The sequence below is a fragment of the Brachyistius frenatus genome, unplaced genomic scaffold (genome assembly GCF_029030835.1).
Source record: "Brachyistius frenatus isolate BFR_SWC_R1_liver_20210118 unplaced genomic scaffold, ASM2903083v1 Contig_20, whole genome shotgun sequence".
Classification (NCBI taxonomy): domain Eukaryota; kingdom Metazoa; phylum Chordata; class Actinopteri; family Embiotocidae; genus Brachyistius; species Brachyistius frenatus.
Genome location: NW_027210619.1, coordinates 5223464 through 5242869, shown reverse-complemented (window position 1 = coordinate 5242869; position 19406 = coordinate 5223464). Strand labels below are relative to the sequence as shown.

The 19406-nt window shown below is 41.0% G+C and overlaps 3 protein-coding genes across 13 annotated transcripts in view; 1 reads left to right on the top strand and 2 right to left on the bottom strand.

Annotated features, from left to right (window-relative positions):
* Window positions 1-4758: 4758 nt before the first annotated feature.
* LOC138619594 (CD209 antigen-like protein A) lies at window positions 4759-7721 on the bottom strand. Of its 2 annotated transcripts, none has more exons than XM_069696205.1 (5): window positions 7512-7721; window positions 6302-6373; window positions 5734-6093; window positions 5289-5630; window positions 4759-5155 (listed from the first exon to the last, which is right to left on the bottom strand). In XM_069696205.1, the coding sequence occupies exons 2-5, from the start codon at window positions 6351-6353 to the stop codon at window positions 5028-5030; spliced, it is 882 nt and encodes a 293-aa protein (XP_069552306.1). In that variant the 5' UTR covers window positions 6354-6373; window positions 7512-7721; the 3' UTR covers window positions 4759-5027. The 2 variants fall into 2 exon arrangements, with proteins under 2 accessions (XP_069552306.1, XP_069552307.1); XM_069696206.1 differs by having other exon boundaries at window positions 5041-5187.
* Window positions 7722-7762: 41 nt separating this feature from the next.
* Window positions 7763-16112, top strand: rxrbb (retinoid x receptor, beta b). Of its 7 annotated transcripts, XR_011310823.1 has the most exons (13): window positions 7763-7867; window positions 9064-9251; window positions 9582-9735; window positions 9995-10174; window positions 10557-10610; window positions 12317-12477; window positions 12674-12803; window positions 13699-13825; window positions 13908-13949; window positions 14050-14141; window positions 14235-14340; window positions 14448-15240; window positions 15878-16112. XR_011310823.1 is itself a non-coding variant. In XM_069696197.1 (12 exons), the coding sequence occupies exons 2-12, from the start codon at window positions 9111-9113 to the stop codon at window positions 14593-14595; spliced, it is 1335 nt and encodes a 444-aa protein (XP_069552298.1). In that variant the 5' UTR covers window positions 7763-7867; window positions 9064-9110; the 3' UTR covers window positions 14596-16112. The 7 variants fall into 7 exon arrangements, 6 of the variants coding, with proteins under 6 accessions (XP_069552298.1, XP_069552303.1, XP_069552301.1 ...); XM_069696197.1 differs by having other exon boundaries at window positions 14448-16112; XM_069696200.1 differs by having other exon boundaries at window positions 7779-7858; window positions 14448-16112.
* Window positions 15847-19406, bottom strand: part of fhod3b (formin homology 2 domain containing 3b) — an 88375-nt gene continuing 84815 nt past the window's right edge. For all 4 annotated transcript variants that reach the window (XM_069696191.1, XM_069696192.1, XM_069696193.1 and 1 more), the window contains one exon: window positions 15847-18854. In XM_069696191.1, coding sequence (XP_069552292.1) covers window positions 18772-18854 — 83 coding nt within the window. In that variant the 3' untranslated portion in view covers window positions 15847-18771. The remainder of the gene's footprint in view (window positions 18855-19406) is intronic.

The following is a 19406-nucleotide window of genomic DNA, read 5'->3' as shown; positions in this document are numbered from 1 at the left end:
GGCAAAAAGTGGGTATGGGAAGGGTAGGAGAGATTAATGATGATGCTAGAGGGTTTGTGGATGCTGCGGAGGGTTTAGTATTTAACACATAACAAAAGCGTAATACTATTTATTGGTAGCTTACTTATTAGATCCTTATCTGCATCAGCAGTGAACTGATTGTGGGCTGAATCAAATTTACAAAGGTGCGAAAGTATTTTTTTAGACCTGGCAGAAAGGAACTGGATTGTTAACAGAGCCTGACAGATACTGGATTTTTGGGGCCAATGCCAAGATTAGGAGGTAGATAAAATTCTGATATCGCTATATCAGCTGAATTGTGTTTATCAAAATAAAAGAGATGCAATAAAGAGAGGCTATTTGACTGTTTAACAATATACTTCCAAAGTCAAATCAATGCATTGAAACAGTGAACTCCGCTTCAGCTTTGTTCTGTAAAGAAACATATCAGGAAGAATGTGCACCGATACCAACTAATAAATCAGTCTGGCTTTAATGGTTAATGACAAAAACAATGTCTTTTTTTTGACAAGTCAATTTTTTTTTACATACAGCTTCATGAAAAAGGAAGTGAAGTCAGTAAAACAAATGCCTGTCTATCTTCCAAGTTAAGCATCATGATACTCAACATTGAACATGCTGTAGGCAATTACCATATATTTTTTTTTACATTTGAAATATACTAACACTGAAAGTGAAAGTATCAGACGTTTACACCTTTGTCTGTCAAGTCCAACCCCCATTAATGTAATATTTGACTCACTTATACATAGTTCACAAACATCCAAGTAAAGATTTATTGACACCCCCAAAAGTTATCCCAACTCCAGATTAAGGTATTGATCCACAGAGTTTCTGAAAATAGTCCTTAGTGTTTTACTTTGCTGGGATCTTCTCTAAAAGTGTGTGGAAAATGAATTGCATTTTTCCCCCCCTTAATCATTGACTGGGTAAGTGTCCTCAGAACAAAAGTGTAATTTGTAAAAAAAAAAAAAGTTTTTCCACAAGCTTATTGAATAGCAATAACATCAAATGACTGATGTTAACTTGCAATCAAGTTAAGCCGTTACAGTATAAAATTAGACATGTCAGCCTTTATAAAGACACATCTTTGGCCCATCTTTGGAGAAGACACATCTGTATCAGCCTTCATATTACATAACCAACCACAAGCTAAGAGGTCCTGTGTTAAATCATCTCCTCATCCATGAATACCTTTGTTCTCCCAGTGAGAGATACAAAATTAACCTTTTCACATTTAGTTATCCACGAAACAACTTGTCCACATGTTCATGTTTTTAAATGGTTGATTTGTTTCTTCAAACACTTTACATTGCACTATGCAACATTACACATTTTTACAGATAACTTCAAAATGTTAGTTAATTGCTGCAACTTCTGGGCCAACACACAATGAAAATGCCAAAGTCCTGCTTCTGGAAGCTCACTTGTAAATAAGAAAATTTAACTGAATTGAGAAACCTATTTCAAGATTAAATTCAAAGCACCTGACACTTGTCACTCTTTTTGATGTCCCTATTCTGTCATTACAAATTCCAATAGTTTGAAATCCAGTGTGGGCCCTGCAATGTCAAACTTCTTTGATTTTTAGTTCACAATGTTCAGTTAATTCCCGTGTTGATCGCTGTATATCTGCAGTGATCGGGAGCAAACGAGAGTTGGGGGCATGATGTCCATCCACAACTCCTGGATATAAGGAAGTAACACAAGAATTGCGTTTGGACAATCAACACCAGACTCTCCGTCAAACTTGGAATGAAACAGCAATCGCATCTTTTAGCGCCGGCATTAAATCCTGCAACGGATGGATGAATAAAAAAAAAATATCGCAGGAGATTAATTTAAATAAATGCAGAATTATGTATCCTAAAATATATGGGGATTTTTAAAGCTTCCTTTCCAATATTTGCTGCTGTTTCGCAGGCTAAAGAATTAATTACAATTTACCCCAACATTAGTTACTTCTTAAAAAGATCATACATCATCTAGTATTTATGTTTGAAAAACATCAATATTGGTGATGTACTAATCTATTTTTATCAATACACTACAGCAGATTAGTCAATTCATGTGTGCAAACAAGTGAAAAATAAACTATTTCAATACTTACATTCTGCACCATCAATATTACACTAATAATAGTCCCAGAGAAGCAGCTATTAATCATATGTCCTCGTGCATTGAAATATTAAACTCTTACTCTTTTTCTAACTTTTCCAAATATTGTGATGTCCACTCTGCTCTGCATCCATCCTCATCTGCTGCTTGTTCAGTTTGCCTGTCCATGTCCCCCTGCCTATCTCTTCCCCTCTATCCATCTCATTTCATGCAGGAGTGGGGTTACCTAAGAGACTGGGCATCAATGGAGAAAATCTCCTTTTCTACAATTAACTGTGAAAGTGACAGAAGGGAGGGATCCATGGAGGGGTGCAGACTCAGAAAAGAAAAGGAGAGAGAGGACAGACTGAAGTGTGCATGGCAGGTAGAGAGAAGTGGGGTTAAAAAGTTTTTACTTTTAAAGTTTGAACTTCAGAAATATGTGTTCGCTGATGACAGTTAGCGATTGATTTTAGTTGAATATCGTATTGCCTTGCTCAGATTGCATTGCTTATAGTTTAGTGCATTCAACTTTTTAAATTCATTAAACTTCATCTTTAGTTGTAGAGTGAAATGATTTATGATAAACTAAACATTAAACCACCCATGAAAGCATAAACTTTTATTCTGTATTTGTGATTTCTTCACAAACCTTTAAATAATTAATTTTAAAAAAGTTTGAGTTTTGTAGCATCTAATACTTGAATTGAGGATTAGGCTAAATTAGGTTGCATTACACTGATCCCAGTGGAAATGAATTATGTCGCACTATAATCTCAAAAAATTCAGAGGGAGTGACCACTGGGTTAGCGTGGAGAGAAGTGCACAAAAGGGTGTGGCGTGGGAATGTCGTCAGGGTCAGGAGTGAGGGTGAAGGGGTCAGAGGTCAGAGCCAGCTGGACAGCACACAAGAGGAGATGAGGGTGAGAAAAGGAGGGGAGGGGGTAGTCCACGAAACCGACTGACTGAACCCAATAGGACATTAACATTGAACTGATAGGAGGCTCGCTGACCAATGCCCATTCAGGGAGAAACTAAGCTACGACACCCTCGTGTAATGGTCCATAGTAATTGACAAGTGACAAGACCCTCATTGTGGATGCAAAAGCTGTTATTAAAATGCAGCGGTGAATTACAAGCTGTGAGTTCAGCTATTCCCTGACTATATGGAGTTATTTAAACACACGAATGCAAACACACTCATATACTAATTAAACTGCTTAGTAGATAACTACTTTACTGTTTAAACTGAGTAATATTAAAGTTGTAGAACAATATTGAGAGCTTTATTATATGAATGCGGACATATATAGTTGTATCATCAGTTTGTGATTTAAGTACTCATCTTAGTATCCAGCTGGTATCATCATTTAATTTTTTTGCCCCTTTTTTTACATCATTTTTTACATGATATCTTTTCACATCAAAGCGCATAACTATAACATGTGCAAAATGACAATTAATCACTATTTAATCAAGTATGTGGAGTTTTAAAGGAAGTTTTTATTGTGTTGTGAAAAGTGTAAAGAAAAGAACAGTTAACAAACAAACACTCATGAAATTACAATAATCACAACTTGTCTGATAGCATGAGTACAGTTTTCAACACTGAAAATGCGTTATCATGTCCTGTTCCCATGGTTTAAAGATTCTCTGTGCAACTCAAGGGTGCAGACAGGAAGGTGAGTGTCTGTGAGCTGTACTTTCCATGTGGCTGCCAGTGAAGGTCAGGTCAGTCTGGGTCGGGGCCATACTGGCCACGGTGGTCTAAAAAAGACAATCTTGGGGCCCCACCCAAAGGGGTCAACATGCAAATGGTAACCCCCGAGTGAAAAGCACAGAGCAGATCAATTTTCTCACATTATTCTTGCTGCCCATGACTGTGACTGCACACCCACATGCCACATAATGTGTTCATATCTAATGAAATTCAGTCTCAATAATAGAGAAGGCAGCTGTATTTCAACAAAGGTAAGAGGAGGACGTCATAGGTTAGCGTTAAAACATCTCTAATATCTCTGTTTAGAATCATCAAAGTTCACTGGCTTGATGTTCTAATTGTAAAAAAAACATATCTCTAAATGTTGAATCAAATGCAAATACACAGGACCCACACAAATGTGTTATTGTTTTCACACAGCCTGATGAAAACTTCCGCATCTTTGCCACTTAAAGTCTCACTGGCCCTCCACGTTCATCCGGCACATGCATAACAGATGAAGTTCAATTTTTCCATCTCAGGCAAACCTACCCACTGCTGCCTCCCAGTGGCTTCAATGGCGCCACTAACACCACACTCATACTCCCGTTCTGATCCTTGTCCTGGTGCCCAGTTCTGGTAACATCCTAAGGTCGACTCGGTCCAGAACCAAAAGTTAAAGCGGAGACCCAGCCAAACATGGGGGGACGTGGCGTTCTTTACCTTTTCAGCCACCTCATCCTGAATGTCTTTGCTGGTAATGTGGACAAGGTCAATGTGGTGCTCCCTGCAGTAACTCACAGCTTCAATCCATGTCATGTTCCCCTGGATTAGCATCAGATTTTCTTCAGGAAGACAACAGAGAGAGAAAAAGTATTAAATTACATAATTTGTATGCTAAATTAACACATCGACCCATGATATCTTAAACATACCTGAATGCAGACTTTAACTGCTGATGGTTGCGGATTGTGTAGTGTTTTGGGCTGAAGGGCTGAAGACACCACCCGTGGTTACATTCACCGTAGTCGCAGGTAGCTGTGTTGTTGTCACAGTTGACATTTCTGTAGTTGCATTGTTGAGCTCACTGCTTGAGTTATGTGACACAAAATCTGTGGTATTTGATGTTGTCAGTCCACTGGCGGTAGTTTCTGCTGTGGTGGTGACATTAGTAATGTTCGGTTGCTGGGTAGTAGCAGCCACAGTGAAATTAAATGTTGCTACGACCTCTTGAGACAAATTGTTTGGAGTTGGGAGTTTTCAGATTCGTCGGCTGATCTGCTGTAACGGTTTCTTGTGTGATTATTTGATTGGGGGTTGTTGGAATAGGTTTCCTTGCTGTTGAGAGAAAGCATTAAATGAACAGACACCTAGAGGATGACAAAGATAGATGTAGCTCTTATTAAAATACAACTAGCAGACATAAGAAACATGTACAAACTGTAAGTAAAAAAAAAAACCACCAACTTACCCCCACAACAAATAAATGTGCGTTCTGTTGTGCATTTCAGGTCATTCCACTGCCCTCTTCCGTCTCTAAATACAGCAGCAACACAATCCTGACTCTCGTAGTAGTTGGGTTGGGAGGGTTTCCAGAAACGGAATGATGAGTTACTCCCATCCGACCACTTCCAGGGGTCTTTGAAGAGACCAATCCACACATTTTGTGCTTCAGACACATTTTGTACTGCCGTATCCTCCTCCGCTGAGTGTATGCTAACTAGATCAGATGATAAGTCCCTGCAATGGCTCTGAGCGTCCCTCCATGACTTGGTCATAGCAACAAAGATTTGACCACTGGTATCAGCGTTGCCTGGAAGGCCAAAGGTTAAACATTTTAAACAACTTAGTGATTTACTGCATTTAAACATTTGCGATCTAAAAAACCTTTATTGCCTTGTTGTCCTTTTACTTACCATGACAAACAAAGCTTCTTTTAATTCCACAGTCACTTTCAAACCATTCGCCGTGTTGATTCATTGCCGCACATGCATCTTGATTCTCACTTTGTGGTTCTCCTGCCTTCCAGCTAAAAAAGTCTGTGGTTTGATCAGACCAAGACCAATGCCACAACCACACATCTTCAACCTCCAGTCCTATCCAGGCTCGGGAAACAGTAGCTGGAACTAAATTGATCAGATTATTCATGTCTGCTGAATTGTGAACTGTGGCTAAATCAGTATACACCTCTCTGCAGAAGCTTTTTGCTTCTGTGTAGGTCCTTGAAAGATTAATAAGGTGAAAGTCTGGAGATCCCAGTGCGAAGAAGCCAAATGCTGTGAAATGAAAGGCAGCATATTTAGTCACAACAATTTGAATACTAACAACCAAAACAATCCTCTATAATTTATTATTCTGTTATTATATATTTCAAAAATGTTGGTGTTCACGGAAATATATGCATTCATAGTATTATACATAAATATTCACGAATGTGATATTAGGAAAACAATATACAGTACTGAAAAAGCATGAAGTACATACCTGAGATTAGAATTAATGTCCTTTTCATTGCAATGAGTCTGTTTTCAGTCATTGTGATGGCAAATTGCAAATCTAAACGCAAAACAAATGCAACATATATGTCACTTTTTATTATAATGCTCTGCTATGACTGGTTACCGCTCATAAGGTGCCAGCAGCTTTGAGCAGCACAGTTTTTGTAGTAAGAATGTCACTTGGCTTCTTAAGTACCACCTCCTCGGGAACTACTAGACAACTAGGCAAAGCTGTTCTTCAGGTTTCTTTCTGGCTTGTACCTACTATATGTTTGTGATTTTCTGGTTTGTTCAGATGAAATGATAAAAAAAAAATTATGATTGAGTTGTCAACAGGTTGCAATGAAAATTACAGTCTTTGACATCGTGACGAGGTTGGTCAAGAATGAAGACGAGTGTGCCTTGTCTTGCTGAGTGAAACAAGACAAAAGCTGTCGATGAACGAGGGTTAACGACTTTAAAACAATACATTTCACAAAATACTTGGAAAATGAACTGGAGTTTCCACACAGTTTCTTTTTTTTTTTTTTAGAAACTGTGCTTTAAGTACTGAGAAGGACATTTCATCAAAAGGCTTAAAAAAATATTACCACAACTCATTTACAACTCTTAAAAAAGTGTGAGTCATTCTGCAGCCTAGAGAAAAACAGAGTGTAAAGATGAACTTTAAAAGCAGAACATTTTGGATTGTGGAAAATATTACTGAACTAAATCACTGCAGCAAGAACAAATTGTGCAATACTGTTTAAACCCCTCCTGTCAAAGACAAAACAAAACACTGCAGCTCCTCTTGTAGGTGGGCTGTCCAAAACAATGCTCAGATTAGATATAGCCTACAGTGCCATAATTGGACCACCCAAAAGACAAAACATTTTTCTAAAATGTATTTACTTCAGTTTATTTAAATTCTAGTTCACCACTGACACATAATACCTAAAACAAACGCATTGTCCTGGTGTGAAACTTTTGTCAGGATACATGGAAATCCACGGGTGTCAACTTTCCACAATTGCCACCCCACGTACAGCCGCGCAGTACCCATTGATTTTTGCGCAAACTTAATTTTTTTTTTGAAAGGTCATTTTACTTTTACGTTTCAGAATAAACATACGGCGGGAAAGGGAAAGGTAATTTAAACAGGCAGGTGAGATTTATGCAAATATTTAAATATTTCCGCGCAGGTACGAAACACTCACCCGAGTTCCGCGGGATTAAATAATAAATCAGGCTGAACCTGCGCCGCGCCGGGGTGTCACGTGACAGCGCGGTGATGGGTGGTCCCGTGAGACATTTTGGCTGTACAAAGATAGTGGCACCGAGCCACCGTGGCCTGTAAACAACAACAGCGTCAAGCTGAGGAAAACTGAGCCCGAGTGTCGGCCTGCAGTCATTTATTTATTTTATTTTTTTTTGGGGGGGGGGGAAGAGAGAGAGAGAGAGAGAGAGAGAGACAGAGACAGAGAGAGAGAGAGAGAGAGAGAGAGAGAGGCTCGTCCACGTTACAGCGGATACAGGCGAGGTGGTTTTCAACAATGCGTCGAAGGTGTGTCTGGTACGTACTCGCAACCTTGGAGGAAAAAAAAAAAAAAAAAAAAAAAAAGCCCCAACCCCGACCGTCGCGAGTTATTCGGCGAACAGCTGCTTCCTCTCGGGCTATCGACCCCCTGGTCGAGCTAGCGTTTAGCCGGGGCTAGCCGTGACGTGAAGCTAAAGCAGCTAATCGTAAGCCAGCTAGAAAACAGTGCGCCGCGTGAGGGGCGGATTTATTTCAAGCGGGTCTCGATTATGGCTGTCGAGTCCGCAAGCTTCGCGTTTTTTTTTTAGATGTCAAACTGGGTACGTTTCCAAACGTCGCGGGCCCGGAGTGTGAAATGCGACAGAAACAGGAAGGCGTGTTGTAACTGAAGCTAACCCCGTGAGCTAATGTCGCCGAGCCCCCGGGGGTCTGTCGAGGCTTCACGGGTTCACAGCTAACGAGCTATCGATTAAACAACAAAACAAATACAAATAAAAAAAAAATAAACGTAGGACATCAATTGTATGTTTCCCGCGTGTAATTCATCTGAAGTTAACGCGGATCTTTAGCAAACATTTAGCAAACGTGAAGTGTTGTTGCGATGCCGATAGGGGCTAGCTGACGCCACCAAACACTGGCTGATGTAAATGTTAAATGTGTCTTTATGTGCGCGGTTTTAAACGAAAGCGTTCAATTAAAATGTTCCGTTTTCTGTTAGTTTGTCGAGTTTGATTGGGGCGAGGCGTTTTATTTTATTCAGCAACATGTGATGAATTATTGTGCGTTAATCGTCCATCAAATAACTTCTTGTCTAATTAATATGCGTCACGTTGGTTGTTTCGACTTTATTCAAACCCCTGGCTTTCCTTAACTATCACGGTGGACTGTGATTACAGGGGTACAACTATTATATTTGTGTTTAATTGTTGTTATTTATTTTTTTTAAATACTAGTAAATAGTGAAAAAAACAAAATCCTGCCACGCTTTCTTTCAGTTTTCACGTCTTGTTGTTCAACCTTAAAGATATTACACTGTTCTTGATCATAAATACAGGAAAGCAGCATTTCCTTAAGCTTCCATCAGATAATGTTGGTTTGAAAAATGACAACTAATTAGTTGCTGGACTGTTAAATCTAACTACTTCAAAGAAGTGTGTTAGTTTCAAGCAAAGTTGTCATGGCTAATCGTGCCTTTTTTTTTTTTCTTCTTTATTTTTTAATGTCGCCCTCAGATCCTTCACACGGGACATCATTCTCTTCTGCGGGTAGCTTACAAGTCATGTCCTCACAGCAGCCCAACAGCTCAGCCTCCAACAGCCCCACCAACATCTTGGGTTCCCCGTTTTCAGTCATCAGTCCCTCACTTAACTCCCCCGGGGTGTCGCCCTCTCTGGGATTTGGACCCATCAGCAACAGTCAGGTAATTGATTTGCCATAAGAGAGTTGGTATTGGTGTCAGGGTGCACTTAATTATCGTTTTTTTTTTTTTTTTTTTTAATTATTGCTCGGTGTTTGTTTACATTTGACAGAAGGTGCACAGCTAATTTTGGGTGCGCCGCAGTTTTGTCTTACGACACTTATCGTGCAGTAAATGGTCAATAGGAGGGTCAAGCACGATTTCATAATGTATGCAAAAACAATGGTCAATAGTTAGTCTCACTACTAAACAAATCGGTGTGGTCTTTGCATGCAGTTAACCAATAGCATGATGGTGTTTTAATTGTTCTATTTGGTCCCACTGTGTATTCAGATCTCTTCCTCAGCACCCATTTCAGGGATGCATTCAATCAGCAGTTCAGAAGATATCAAACCTCCATTTGGCCTGAGGCCCATGCCAGCTCACAGCCCCGGAATAATGTTGTCTCAGAAGCGACTGTGCGTCATCTGTGGAGACCGCTCTTCTGGTGAGTGAATGTCCAAAATACAGAAGGACCAGAAGCGTAGCATACTAGCTAATGTCGCGCCAATGTCAGTGTGGGTAATCCCGCCCTGCCAGCATCTCTTGCTTGTGTACACGACACGTTCTCACATAATGGGTCTCCTTGTTATTGCAATTAAAAGTACAAAATGTCTGTCGAGGCGGTGCATTTACTTTGCTGTTGTGTTTGAGCATCCCCTTGGCCTCGTAATACATCATTTTGTATTTATTTGTGTAATTTCCAGGCAAACACTACGGAGTGTACAGCTGCGAGGGCTGCAAAGGTTTCTTTAAACGAACTGTGCGCAAAGACCTGAGCTACACCTGCAGGGACAACAAAGAATGCCTGGTCGACAAACGCCAGCGCAATCGCTGCCAGTACTGCCGCTACCAGAAGTGCCTGGCCATGGGTATGAAGAGGGAAGGTATGCAAAGACAAGCATCATCTGTGAATGTTATGTTCATATCCAGAGCCTGTTGGCTATTAAAGGTTTAGAAACATGTTGTTTTACATGCATTTCCTGCAAGGTGACATATAACCAAGAGTTAAATGTGTATTTTAATACGTATCTAAACATTGGCATTAAATTAGGTTTGTGAAACTAATTAATTATGCCGAGGAAGCCCAAATAAATAGTTAAGGTAATAATGGATTAGCATACTATTTCTGGTATAGGTGAGAGTAGATGCTAGATTAAACAAGCAAAGGACAGAGACGGGTGTATCGGGGCTGGTTTATATAACTAACCCCTCTCCATCTCTTCCCTTCATTTTCTCCAATTCTACCCTTTCTCCATCTTTCAATAGTGATCAAACATGTAAAGTGGATAGAAGAAGATGGAAAAGATGAGGGATGGATGGGTATGACATTGAAATCTTGAAGATACTGTATTTTAATGTTACCTAGACAATTAGCCTCTTGTTTTAGAGGTGCAATGTTGAAGACATTTACGTGTGAAAATGCACTCAGGACTGATGCAGAGTGAGGACCGCCAAGGTGCACTGCCTCGTGATGATTGACTGCTTCGTCTGCAAGCTGTTTGTTTTTGTTTTTTTGTGATGAATGTGTGTAAAATCTGGTGGAGTGAACAGGCGTTAAAGCAGCAAAGAATATCATGATCGCATTTTAGTGGAAGCCACCAGCTCAGTTCAGAGCATCTTCAAAGCATCCAGTAAACAGAAGGCGTCGTATGAGCGGCGATGCCTCTTTACTAGATCAAGCAGCTCCAGTTTAGGTCGCTGGTTAGAAAGTCTCTTTGCACGGCCAATTTTTATGGCTGCAGTTGTCAGTGTCCGATCTAAATTTGGTCCCAATGTCATAATTTCAAAGAGAACGTCAGAATTTGTGGATTACACCTCCCTGAGATCCCTCTTCTTTTTAAGTTGCCGTAGACTAAAGGAAACCGTCACTGCTGTGAAGTTTTAACAAACTTAATATGCGAGTGTTGCGGCTCCTCAGCTGTCCCTGTGGTGCTTCGTGCTGACACCACCCCTCTGGAGTAAATGCTGCAATTTCAACAGGGAGGGGCGGAAACACAATCGATTCTTAGATGCATTGTAATTCTGTCTTGAACAATGTACGGTTTCACGTGAAACATTTTGGTAATGCATGTGAGGTGCCAATACCTTAATAGCAAAATCATGCATGTAACTTCAACTTGCTACAGTTACTGTACTTGTTTGTCATAATGGCTGTTAATTTTGTTATTTTTAAATATAGTAGTGTAGAAAAGTGTTGAAGTCAAAAATGGATGTTTACAAAGATGCACATCCATTTTTGTGCGCATTTTTGTGTAGCTTGCAAATCAGGTAAAGTCACATTCAAAAAAAAAAAAAAAAAAATAGCTCAACTGGGCATTGTTTAGCGTGGCTCAGTGTCGTCCACGAATCAGCAGACCGCAACATCTCCAACAAGCAAAAAGTGATGCGGTGGTCTCATTGTTTGGCTTTATCAAAGGACTGGAGAAGAGGCTTCTGACTTTTGTCGTTTCTTCTCTTTGTTCTTCACAAAGTGACGAGGAGGACAGTTCCTAATACGAGAACTTAAATTTGCAGCGTTGCAGGGATGCGATGTGGCCCTTCCTCACATGACCAGTCGTTGCAAATACCAATTTTGCTGTCCGTTTGAGACATTTTGCTGCAATGTCTTTCGCGGTGACATTGTGCACCCTTCACACCGATGAGATGACATCTAGCATTTAGTGGAGCGTTGAGCATTTAGGAATAATTGAAAGTGTCATTTTGTCCCCAGAAATGTTCATCTCCTGCCCAGATTTTATTTCGAAGCCTTCATCGACTAATACAAATGACGTGTCGGCATTGCCGTGCATCCATAACTTGTCAGTTGCACATTTCAGTTAAGTCCATTTTGCCGTTGCTGACGAGATACCATTTTTGTCAGGATAACACCGAATTTGAATATGACTTTGTCAAGTGCAGCAGCAACCCCGCAAAGAGTCAGAGCATTTAGCGTAACATCACTCAAACGGACCAGTTTCTGTTCTGTTTTACCTGCGGGTCTTTTCATTCCTCCGTATTGTATTTGTTTTTTGTTTTTTCTGGTGCAGCGGTCCAAGAGGAGCGTCAGAGGAACCGAGAGCGGGAAGGAGAGATGGAGTTCGGCGTGGGAGTGAACGACGAGATGCCCGTGGAGAAGATCTTGGAGGCGGAGACGGCCGTGGAGCAGAAGACCGAGCTTCACTCCGATGGAGGCTCTGCAGGCAACTCTGTGAGTGCCAACGCAATTCAATACGTGCACGGGAGCAACTGCCGGTCGCCCGGTTATCACAGCAGCGCAATGAGTTTGCGCTGCTGTTCTCTGAGATAACTTCCTTTTTTAAACACGAAGCTCCTGGAATTACTGGAAGTGTTTATTTTTTGAGCGGTCATCGGGAAGTAATGACGCTGTCGTGTCTTGGTTTCAGCCCCACGACGCTGTCAGCAACATCTGCCAGACTGCAGACAAACAGCTGTTTGCCTTGGTGGAGTGGGCAAAGAGAATCCCTCATTTCTCCGAGCTGCCCCTTGACGATCAGGTCATCCTCCTGCGCGCAGGTAAAAAGGAGCGGCTGCGCTGCGTGTTCAGAATCGACAGGAAGAACGTCGGCGAGCTTCTTTTTTTTTTTGAAGGCCGAGATCGCCACGAACGGCACCACTTTACGGGTTTATCAGAGGCACACGGTGACTGTTTGAGCATCGTAAAGCTTCTGAAAAAAGCAACACGTTGTAACTGTCGTGCACAATGACGCTGTGGTTTAATCAAATATATTTGTACATTTGAATAAATAACCTGTAAAACGAACCAGTGTTCAAAATTAGAACAAAAAAATATATTTTATACTGTTTGTTAAAACTGGTTTTTCAGCCGATTTAAACCAGCCTATAAAGCTTGTTCTTTGGCTGACATCAACAGAAACTAACTGTGAATCTGTGAAAATCAGAAATTACTCGTATTTCAATCCAAACATTAATCAGATAAGTCGGTAAGACAAATCATACATCGCAAACGACAGTTTTTGTGAAATTATACTTTAAAACATGCAGCTGTGGTGGCAGAGGTGTAAAAAAAAACCCACCATGTTGCGGTTACTGTTGCTAGGGCCAAGTTATTATGTGTGCGCGATGTCGCAATGGGATTTTTGGCCAAAAGGGCAAGTGAGAATAATGAGTAGTTTGTAATAGTGTGTTGTATTGGCAACGCTGGGTCAGGACCCCGTGGGAGGGAGTCTCGAAGGGAACGGGGTAGGCAGCTCAGCTCGTCAGTAGATACGACCGTGGGAGCGCAGCCGGACGTATCGGGCTTGTGGGGACGGAAATAAAAACGACGTTTTTGTAGCGGCAAGTTTCCGTTTGAAATGGCTCTTGTGGCGCGTGTATTTCTCCTTGATGACCACTAAAATGTGTTGTTCACTGCCGTCGTCACATAAATGCGCGTGTCGTCGTGTTTCAGGCTGGAATGAGCTGCTGATCGCCTCGTTCTCCCATCGCTCCATTCCTCTGAAGGACGGAGTTCTTCTGGCCTCTGAGCTGCAGCGTGACAACACAAACAGTGCAGGAGTTGGAGCCATATTTGATAGGTACCCGCATAAAGCTTATTCAAGTGCAGATGGCAGCTAACTGGAACGACTTCTCTAACATAACTGCTTTTATTTAATGCAGGGAGAGTGTGCAGAGTGCAGAGGTTGGCGCGATATTTGACAGGTATTTATTTATTTTTTCCTAATATTAATGGGTGTCAGTCTTGTCAATTTCTCGTTTGTCTTTTGTGTTTTACACTCTGAAACCTCGTGTCATTATTCAGGGTCCTTACCGAGCTCGTCAATAAAATGAGAGATATGCAAATGGACAAAACAGAGCTGGGCTGCCTCCGAGCCATCGTCCTGTTCAACCCAGGTAGAAATCCAGAAGACTTAATTCTTTTTAACGAGGCGGGACGCATCGTTCGGTGTTCATCTCTTCATAAAACCTCCGGTGTTTCTCCTGCAGATGCGAAAGGGCTCTCCAACACCAGCGAGGTGGAGCTCCTACGAGAAAAGGTCTATGCATCATTGGAAGCCTACTGCAAACAGAAATATCCAGAGCAGCAGGGAAGGTAAAGGACCCCGGCGACGACGGGCTCGGCATTGGGCTCGGCATTAGGCTCGTTTGTTGCTTCGTTAATCTCATTATGCAAACTGACATCCTCTTTGTTCCCTGCAGGTTTGCTAAGCTCCTCCTTCGACTGCCGGCACTGCGATCCATTGGCTTGAAGTGCTTGGAACATCTCTTCTTCTTCAAGCTGATCGGCGACACGCCCATCGACACTTTCCTCATGGAAATGCTTGAAGCTCCCCATCAGTTGTCGTAGATAGGAAACTCGTACTGTGGTTTAGATAGCTGAAGTCTGGGGAGGCGGGCGTGGGACTGGAGTGGCACTTTAAGTTCTTTGAAGATTTGTCAGTTTGTCTCACTGCTGTCTGCGTTACACTTCTTCAGTGCAGCACAGATTTGCTCTTTAGACCAAACCCAAGGCTTAACGTCATCTACAAGCTGGTGCTATTTGTTGAAATAAGTTCATGAGTAACTCTGGTTAAAGAAAATATTTTTAAAAATGTAAACATTTACATATTTCCCTCACAGGAGCTCAAATTGGTATACGTTTTTATATCAACTTTTTAGACACCTCAAACATTCAGTTGTTTCTCCAAATGAACGGATCCCTAAAGCCTGTTTTTTTTCCTTTTTTTTTTTTCCTTTTTAACGGAAGGCAACCGGAATCACGCAAGGACGTAGTGTTTTTATAAATTCCAATTCACGCCAGATGTAAAAGTGCATTATTGTACCAAACAGTTACCGGGAACTGTGTCCAACAACAGCTCTGAGTTGACTTGTATCCATTGCAGATGTTAACAGCGACCCTGGGTGAGATAGAAGACAAGTCAGAGGTTGAAACTGTCCGGCCCCAACTTGTCTGTGTTGATTGAGGATCAGCTTTACGTGTCTCGTATATATGGTTAGTGTTGTTTACTTCTTTGCCATTTAAAAAAAAAGAAAAAAAAATCATAAACACTTTGTGGTTATTGATTAGACTGCACTGCACACTTGCTATGTGCTATTTCTAAAACTTAACCTTTAAACAAACGGTCATCCGTTTGCCTTTTGGTGCTATTTCAGAGATAATTTGACATTATCGGTGCAGACGCACACCAAACCACAAACCTAAGAATATATGCAAAACAAAAACAAATTCTTCTGTTAATCTTTGTTTAAAATGTAGCAATATAAAGTGTAAACTGCATAAGCCTGTCAGTTATTCAGGGGTTTTACAAAGAAAATTGTGTCCGGTGGAAAGGGAATACTCTATTTTGTAATTTATCTATACAATTCTAAGGTACTGTGCAAAAGTAAATATTCAGGGAAAATGTACATTGATAAATTTGAATTATGATCAGGAAATACAAATTATATAATTCTTGACATGTGCCCTTGTTTTTAGTTTCAGCTAGTGTTAAGCAGAACGTGTCTTGGGTTGCACTGGATTTGCTGAGACTCTTTCAGCTGATTTTTTTTTTTTAATTTTTTTTTGTGCTTTTTTTGATGCCGAGTTGTATTTCCAACCTTTCCTTCCTTTTTTTTTTTTTTTTTTTTAGGTAGCTGTCTTGTTCATCGTAATGTCTCTGCAATATATTAAAAGCAAACCATAATCACATTTAGATCCATAACACCTGTGGACGTATAGGAATTTTCAACAAGACCAAATGAGGTCTGTGTGATGACCATGTGGAACCACCAGATGAGCTCGTCATCGACCTCTGTATGCTCTTGAACGTAAAGTGACTTGAAGCATGGGTTGTGTGGACTAAAAATAAAGAGGCTTAAGTTTTATTTGGCTGCTTTTCCTTGTTTAAAAATATCACATTTGATAATTATTTTTCTCCCAAGAAGAAAGGGTCACTTTTGGGTGACCCAGCAGAATTGAAAGATGATTTTTTTTTTTTTTTTTTAAAAAGTAGTCAAAAAGGAGTTTTAATCAGCCTTTTTTTATTGTAGTTGTTACATAGTTTTCGCTGTGGGCGTAGACGCAATAGAAGCCTTGGTTTGTAAAGCACTTGTGTCCAAGTTCCAAAGTGGTGTTATGGCACAGGCAGCGATGTGTGATGGGCTAATGTTAAATTAGATAAAGGAAAAACATGGGAGTGCAATGAAAATCAAAGGCTTCTAAGGGATGCCACTGGAGTAGCTGGTAAATTAAATCATTGCATTTCTCCACGTTTACAGTCTGAAGTGAGAAAGTTTAGTAACACACGCAAACCCCACAACCCTGAGGACCAAAGTGAACCTCCCTTTGTATCAGGCATAAGTGACACTTTTCTTTTAAAACCATGCATGGCTTGGTTTTCTTAAATTAGATTTAGAATAACACTGCTTTTAGTCTATAATACACTATTCTACACATGGAGCCAAAAAAAACAGAAAACAGAACAGAACATAAAAACATTGTCATGACATGTACATTGTTTTACAGCATTCCCCCATATTGCTTTGAACATTTGTTTTGTTCTTGGAAACACACGGAGCTGCTCCTCCTGTAACTTCAGTTCTACTAAGTGGCATGCTACACATCGAGTCTAAGGTGCTGAATAGTTTCCAGTAAATTCGAAATAAAACCAAAAACACAAAAAAAAAAATGTACTGCTGGTGTAATTTTTACATAGCTTTCTCATGATGCGCTAAATTATTTTTGCTCTCGATGGCTATGTTTCCATCACAGTGAAATTTTAGCAAGTGGATAGATTTAGTTTGCAAGTTTCAAGCCGTGTGAAAACCGAACGAGTTATGCGCATTATAAACGCGGTCAAGGTCATTCCAAATTAATTAATGAGCACATTAATAGTTCAAAAACAGACCAATATAATCAAAAAGTTAAAACCGCAGGCTCCTTCTTATTCACCTCGGCACAGACTTGCATGTTTTAAAATATGTAAATTATGGAGATTTTATGTGCATCAGTATTGCCAGTATTTAATATTATGTATCGCCTGATGTTCACATTCATAGTTGGTGAATGAAGAAAAATCCCATTAACCCCATTCTGTATGTCCTGTAAATGAGAAACTGAGGTCTCCAGTGATGCCTGTTGAACTACAAATGAATTTGACCTGGTCTATATTTACCTCCTAAATCACGACTGGAGTGGAACTATGCGTGCCCACAATTTTACAGTAAGGCAACAGGATACAGCTAATGTGCATAACCAGTCCCTAAGTTGTCATAAATACTTTAAAGCTATCTTCATAACAAACTATTTGATCCAAGACAGCAAACAACAACAAAAAAAAAGAAATTCTGCCAAGACAAGTTTTAAAAACACTGGTTAAAAATAAATCACAGCTCATGAATGATCTACACTGCAATGTTTATCCTCGTGCCTCCGCACAGACCGCGCATCTGTAGTAACATTTTCGTGATTATATGTCCCTGAAAACGTCTTAATAAATATCTGTCTCTGAAAGGCACTCTGAAATGTGCAGCTCATAGTTTCTACAAAATACACCTCTATGACGGTTGCTGGAGCGGGACTGCCTGCCTCAGAGTGTCTCCAAACCTTCAGTCCATCAGTGACAACGGATCACGGGATGCAGCGTGTGTTTAAAATGTTTGCGTGATGAGCGTTTGTGTGAAACTAGTACCCACGGCAACCGAACGCTCGGTCTCCAAATAGCCTTTAAAAAATATTTGCACTATTTCTCTAATGCACATCTGCTTTGAATCTGTGGACTTTGATTATAGACGTTAAAAACTGTGCTACTGTTGACTTGCTGGTTGACTGGTGAGTATAATTTTCAGATGCAGATGTCAAGAGTGGTTCATCAGTGTCGAGGATCTCACATTCCATTGATACCCAACTTTTACGTCCAGTGCAATTGTTCCTAATTTGAGCACCTTCTTGAGCAAAATGAAACACAAAACTACCACAGTAGTATAGAAGAGAAAGAACCCTCTGCACGAAGCCATCTATTCAATAGATGAAATGTCTTTCAGTTCAATTTGTCGCCGACACCAAACCCAAGCACTTCAGTGTCGGTACCACACTTCTAACCTTCTGGATCCGGTCGGTGCCACGGAAATTGAAGCACACGCACCGCCGACCGTCTCGATGCCCTCGGCTTTCAAAAAAAACAAAACACTGTCACGTTCAAAGGATGATTGTGATGAAGCCTTGTGAGTGCAGATCATTGATGTTTATCCAGCAATAGCGAAGCTTAGTGGTTTGAATGCAGTGCTCTGTTTCATCAAAAAAAATCTTGTTGAGCCTTATATCCTCTCTCTTCAGGAAGAACCTGTTTCAAGCCCATGTAAACCAAATGCAAAGAGATGAGATCAACTCATCAAAGCTGGAGGGGTGTGTGGGGGGAGAAAAGGGGGTGGGGTGGGGGTGGGGGGGTTTGGTGCCAAGCCAGGGTGTAGTGGGTTGCCAGGTTGGGTGTGTCGGCATTGGGGAGGTGGGGCAGTGAAAGGGCTTCCAGACGTCTTCATGTCCAGATCACACCTGCATCTCTGAACCACTGGACAAGCCAAGAGCGTTTGCCTCCTCTGTTGTCAAACCGTTCTTCAGTGTCCTTCTCACTGCAGCGAGGGAGAATAAAGGGGGGAGGTGGAGAGAGAACGCTGGTCAATAAAAGCTCATCATGTTAAGTCCCTTTTCCCCCTGACGGTACCGGCTGTCGTCCACCCGACTCTACTCGCTTCTGCACAAGGTGCTCTTCCAGATTTCATTTTCCAGTGCAGACAGTACCCCTTGACGCATCACCGTTACCATAGCGACACCATGTAAAAAAAACCAAAACACCATGACGTCATCTTTAACACGACGCATGCGCTGGATCCTTTTTTTAAAAAATTTTTTTATCGGCAACCAAACAGGGCAACAGCTGCACCTCCTTTTTCGGGTTGTCATTAATCGTGTAGTGAATTAAAAAAAACATTGTGGCAGCTGTAGACAATGGCAGCTGTGTGTGTGTGTGTGTGTGTGTGTGTGTGTGTGTGTGTGATCGTCCCCTCAGTGGTCTGCAGTGTTTTCACGTCACCTTTAGGTGTCGAACTGGAGTGGAACCGGTACCAGCAGCGGAGAGGGAGCTTTAGAATTTTGCGCATGCAGCTTAACGGCACTTTGCACCT

Bases quoted from the DNA above. Each gene is read 5' to 3' on its own strand.
- LOC138619594 (XM_069696205.1), bottom strand. From the start codon at position 6,353: ATGACTGAAAACAGACTCATTGCAATGAAAAGGACATTAATTCTAATC. The intron at 5,631-5,733 runs GTAAGTAAAAGG...TTGGCCTTCCAG, and splicing joins AAGAAGCTTTGTTTGTCATG to GCAACGCTGATACCAGTGGT. The intron at 5,156-5,288 runs GTAAGTTGGTGG...TTCTCTCAACAG, and splicing joins CACATTTATTTGTTGTGGGG to CAAGGAAACCTATTCCAACA.
- rxrbb (XM_069696197.1), top strand. From the start codon at position 9,111: ATGTCCTCACAGCAGCCCAACAGCTCAGCCTCCAACAGCCCCACCAAC. The intron at 10,611-12,316 runs GTATGACATTGA...TTTCTGGTGCAG, and splicing joins AAAAGATGAGGGATGGATGG to CGGTCCAAGAGGAGCGTCAG. The intron at 12,478-12,673 runs GTGAGTGCCAAC...TCTTGGTTTCAG, and splicing joins GAGGCTCTGCAGGCAACTCT to CCCCACGACGCTGTCAGCAA.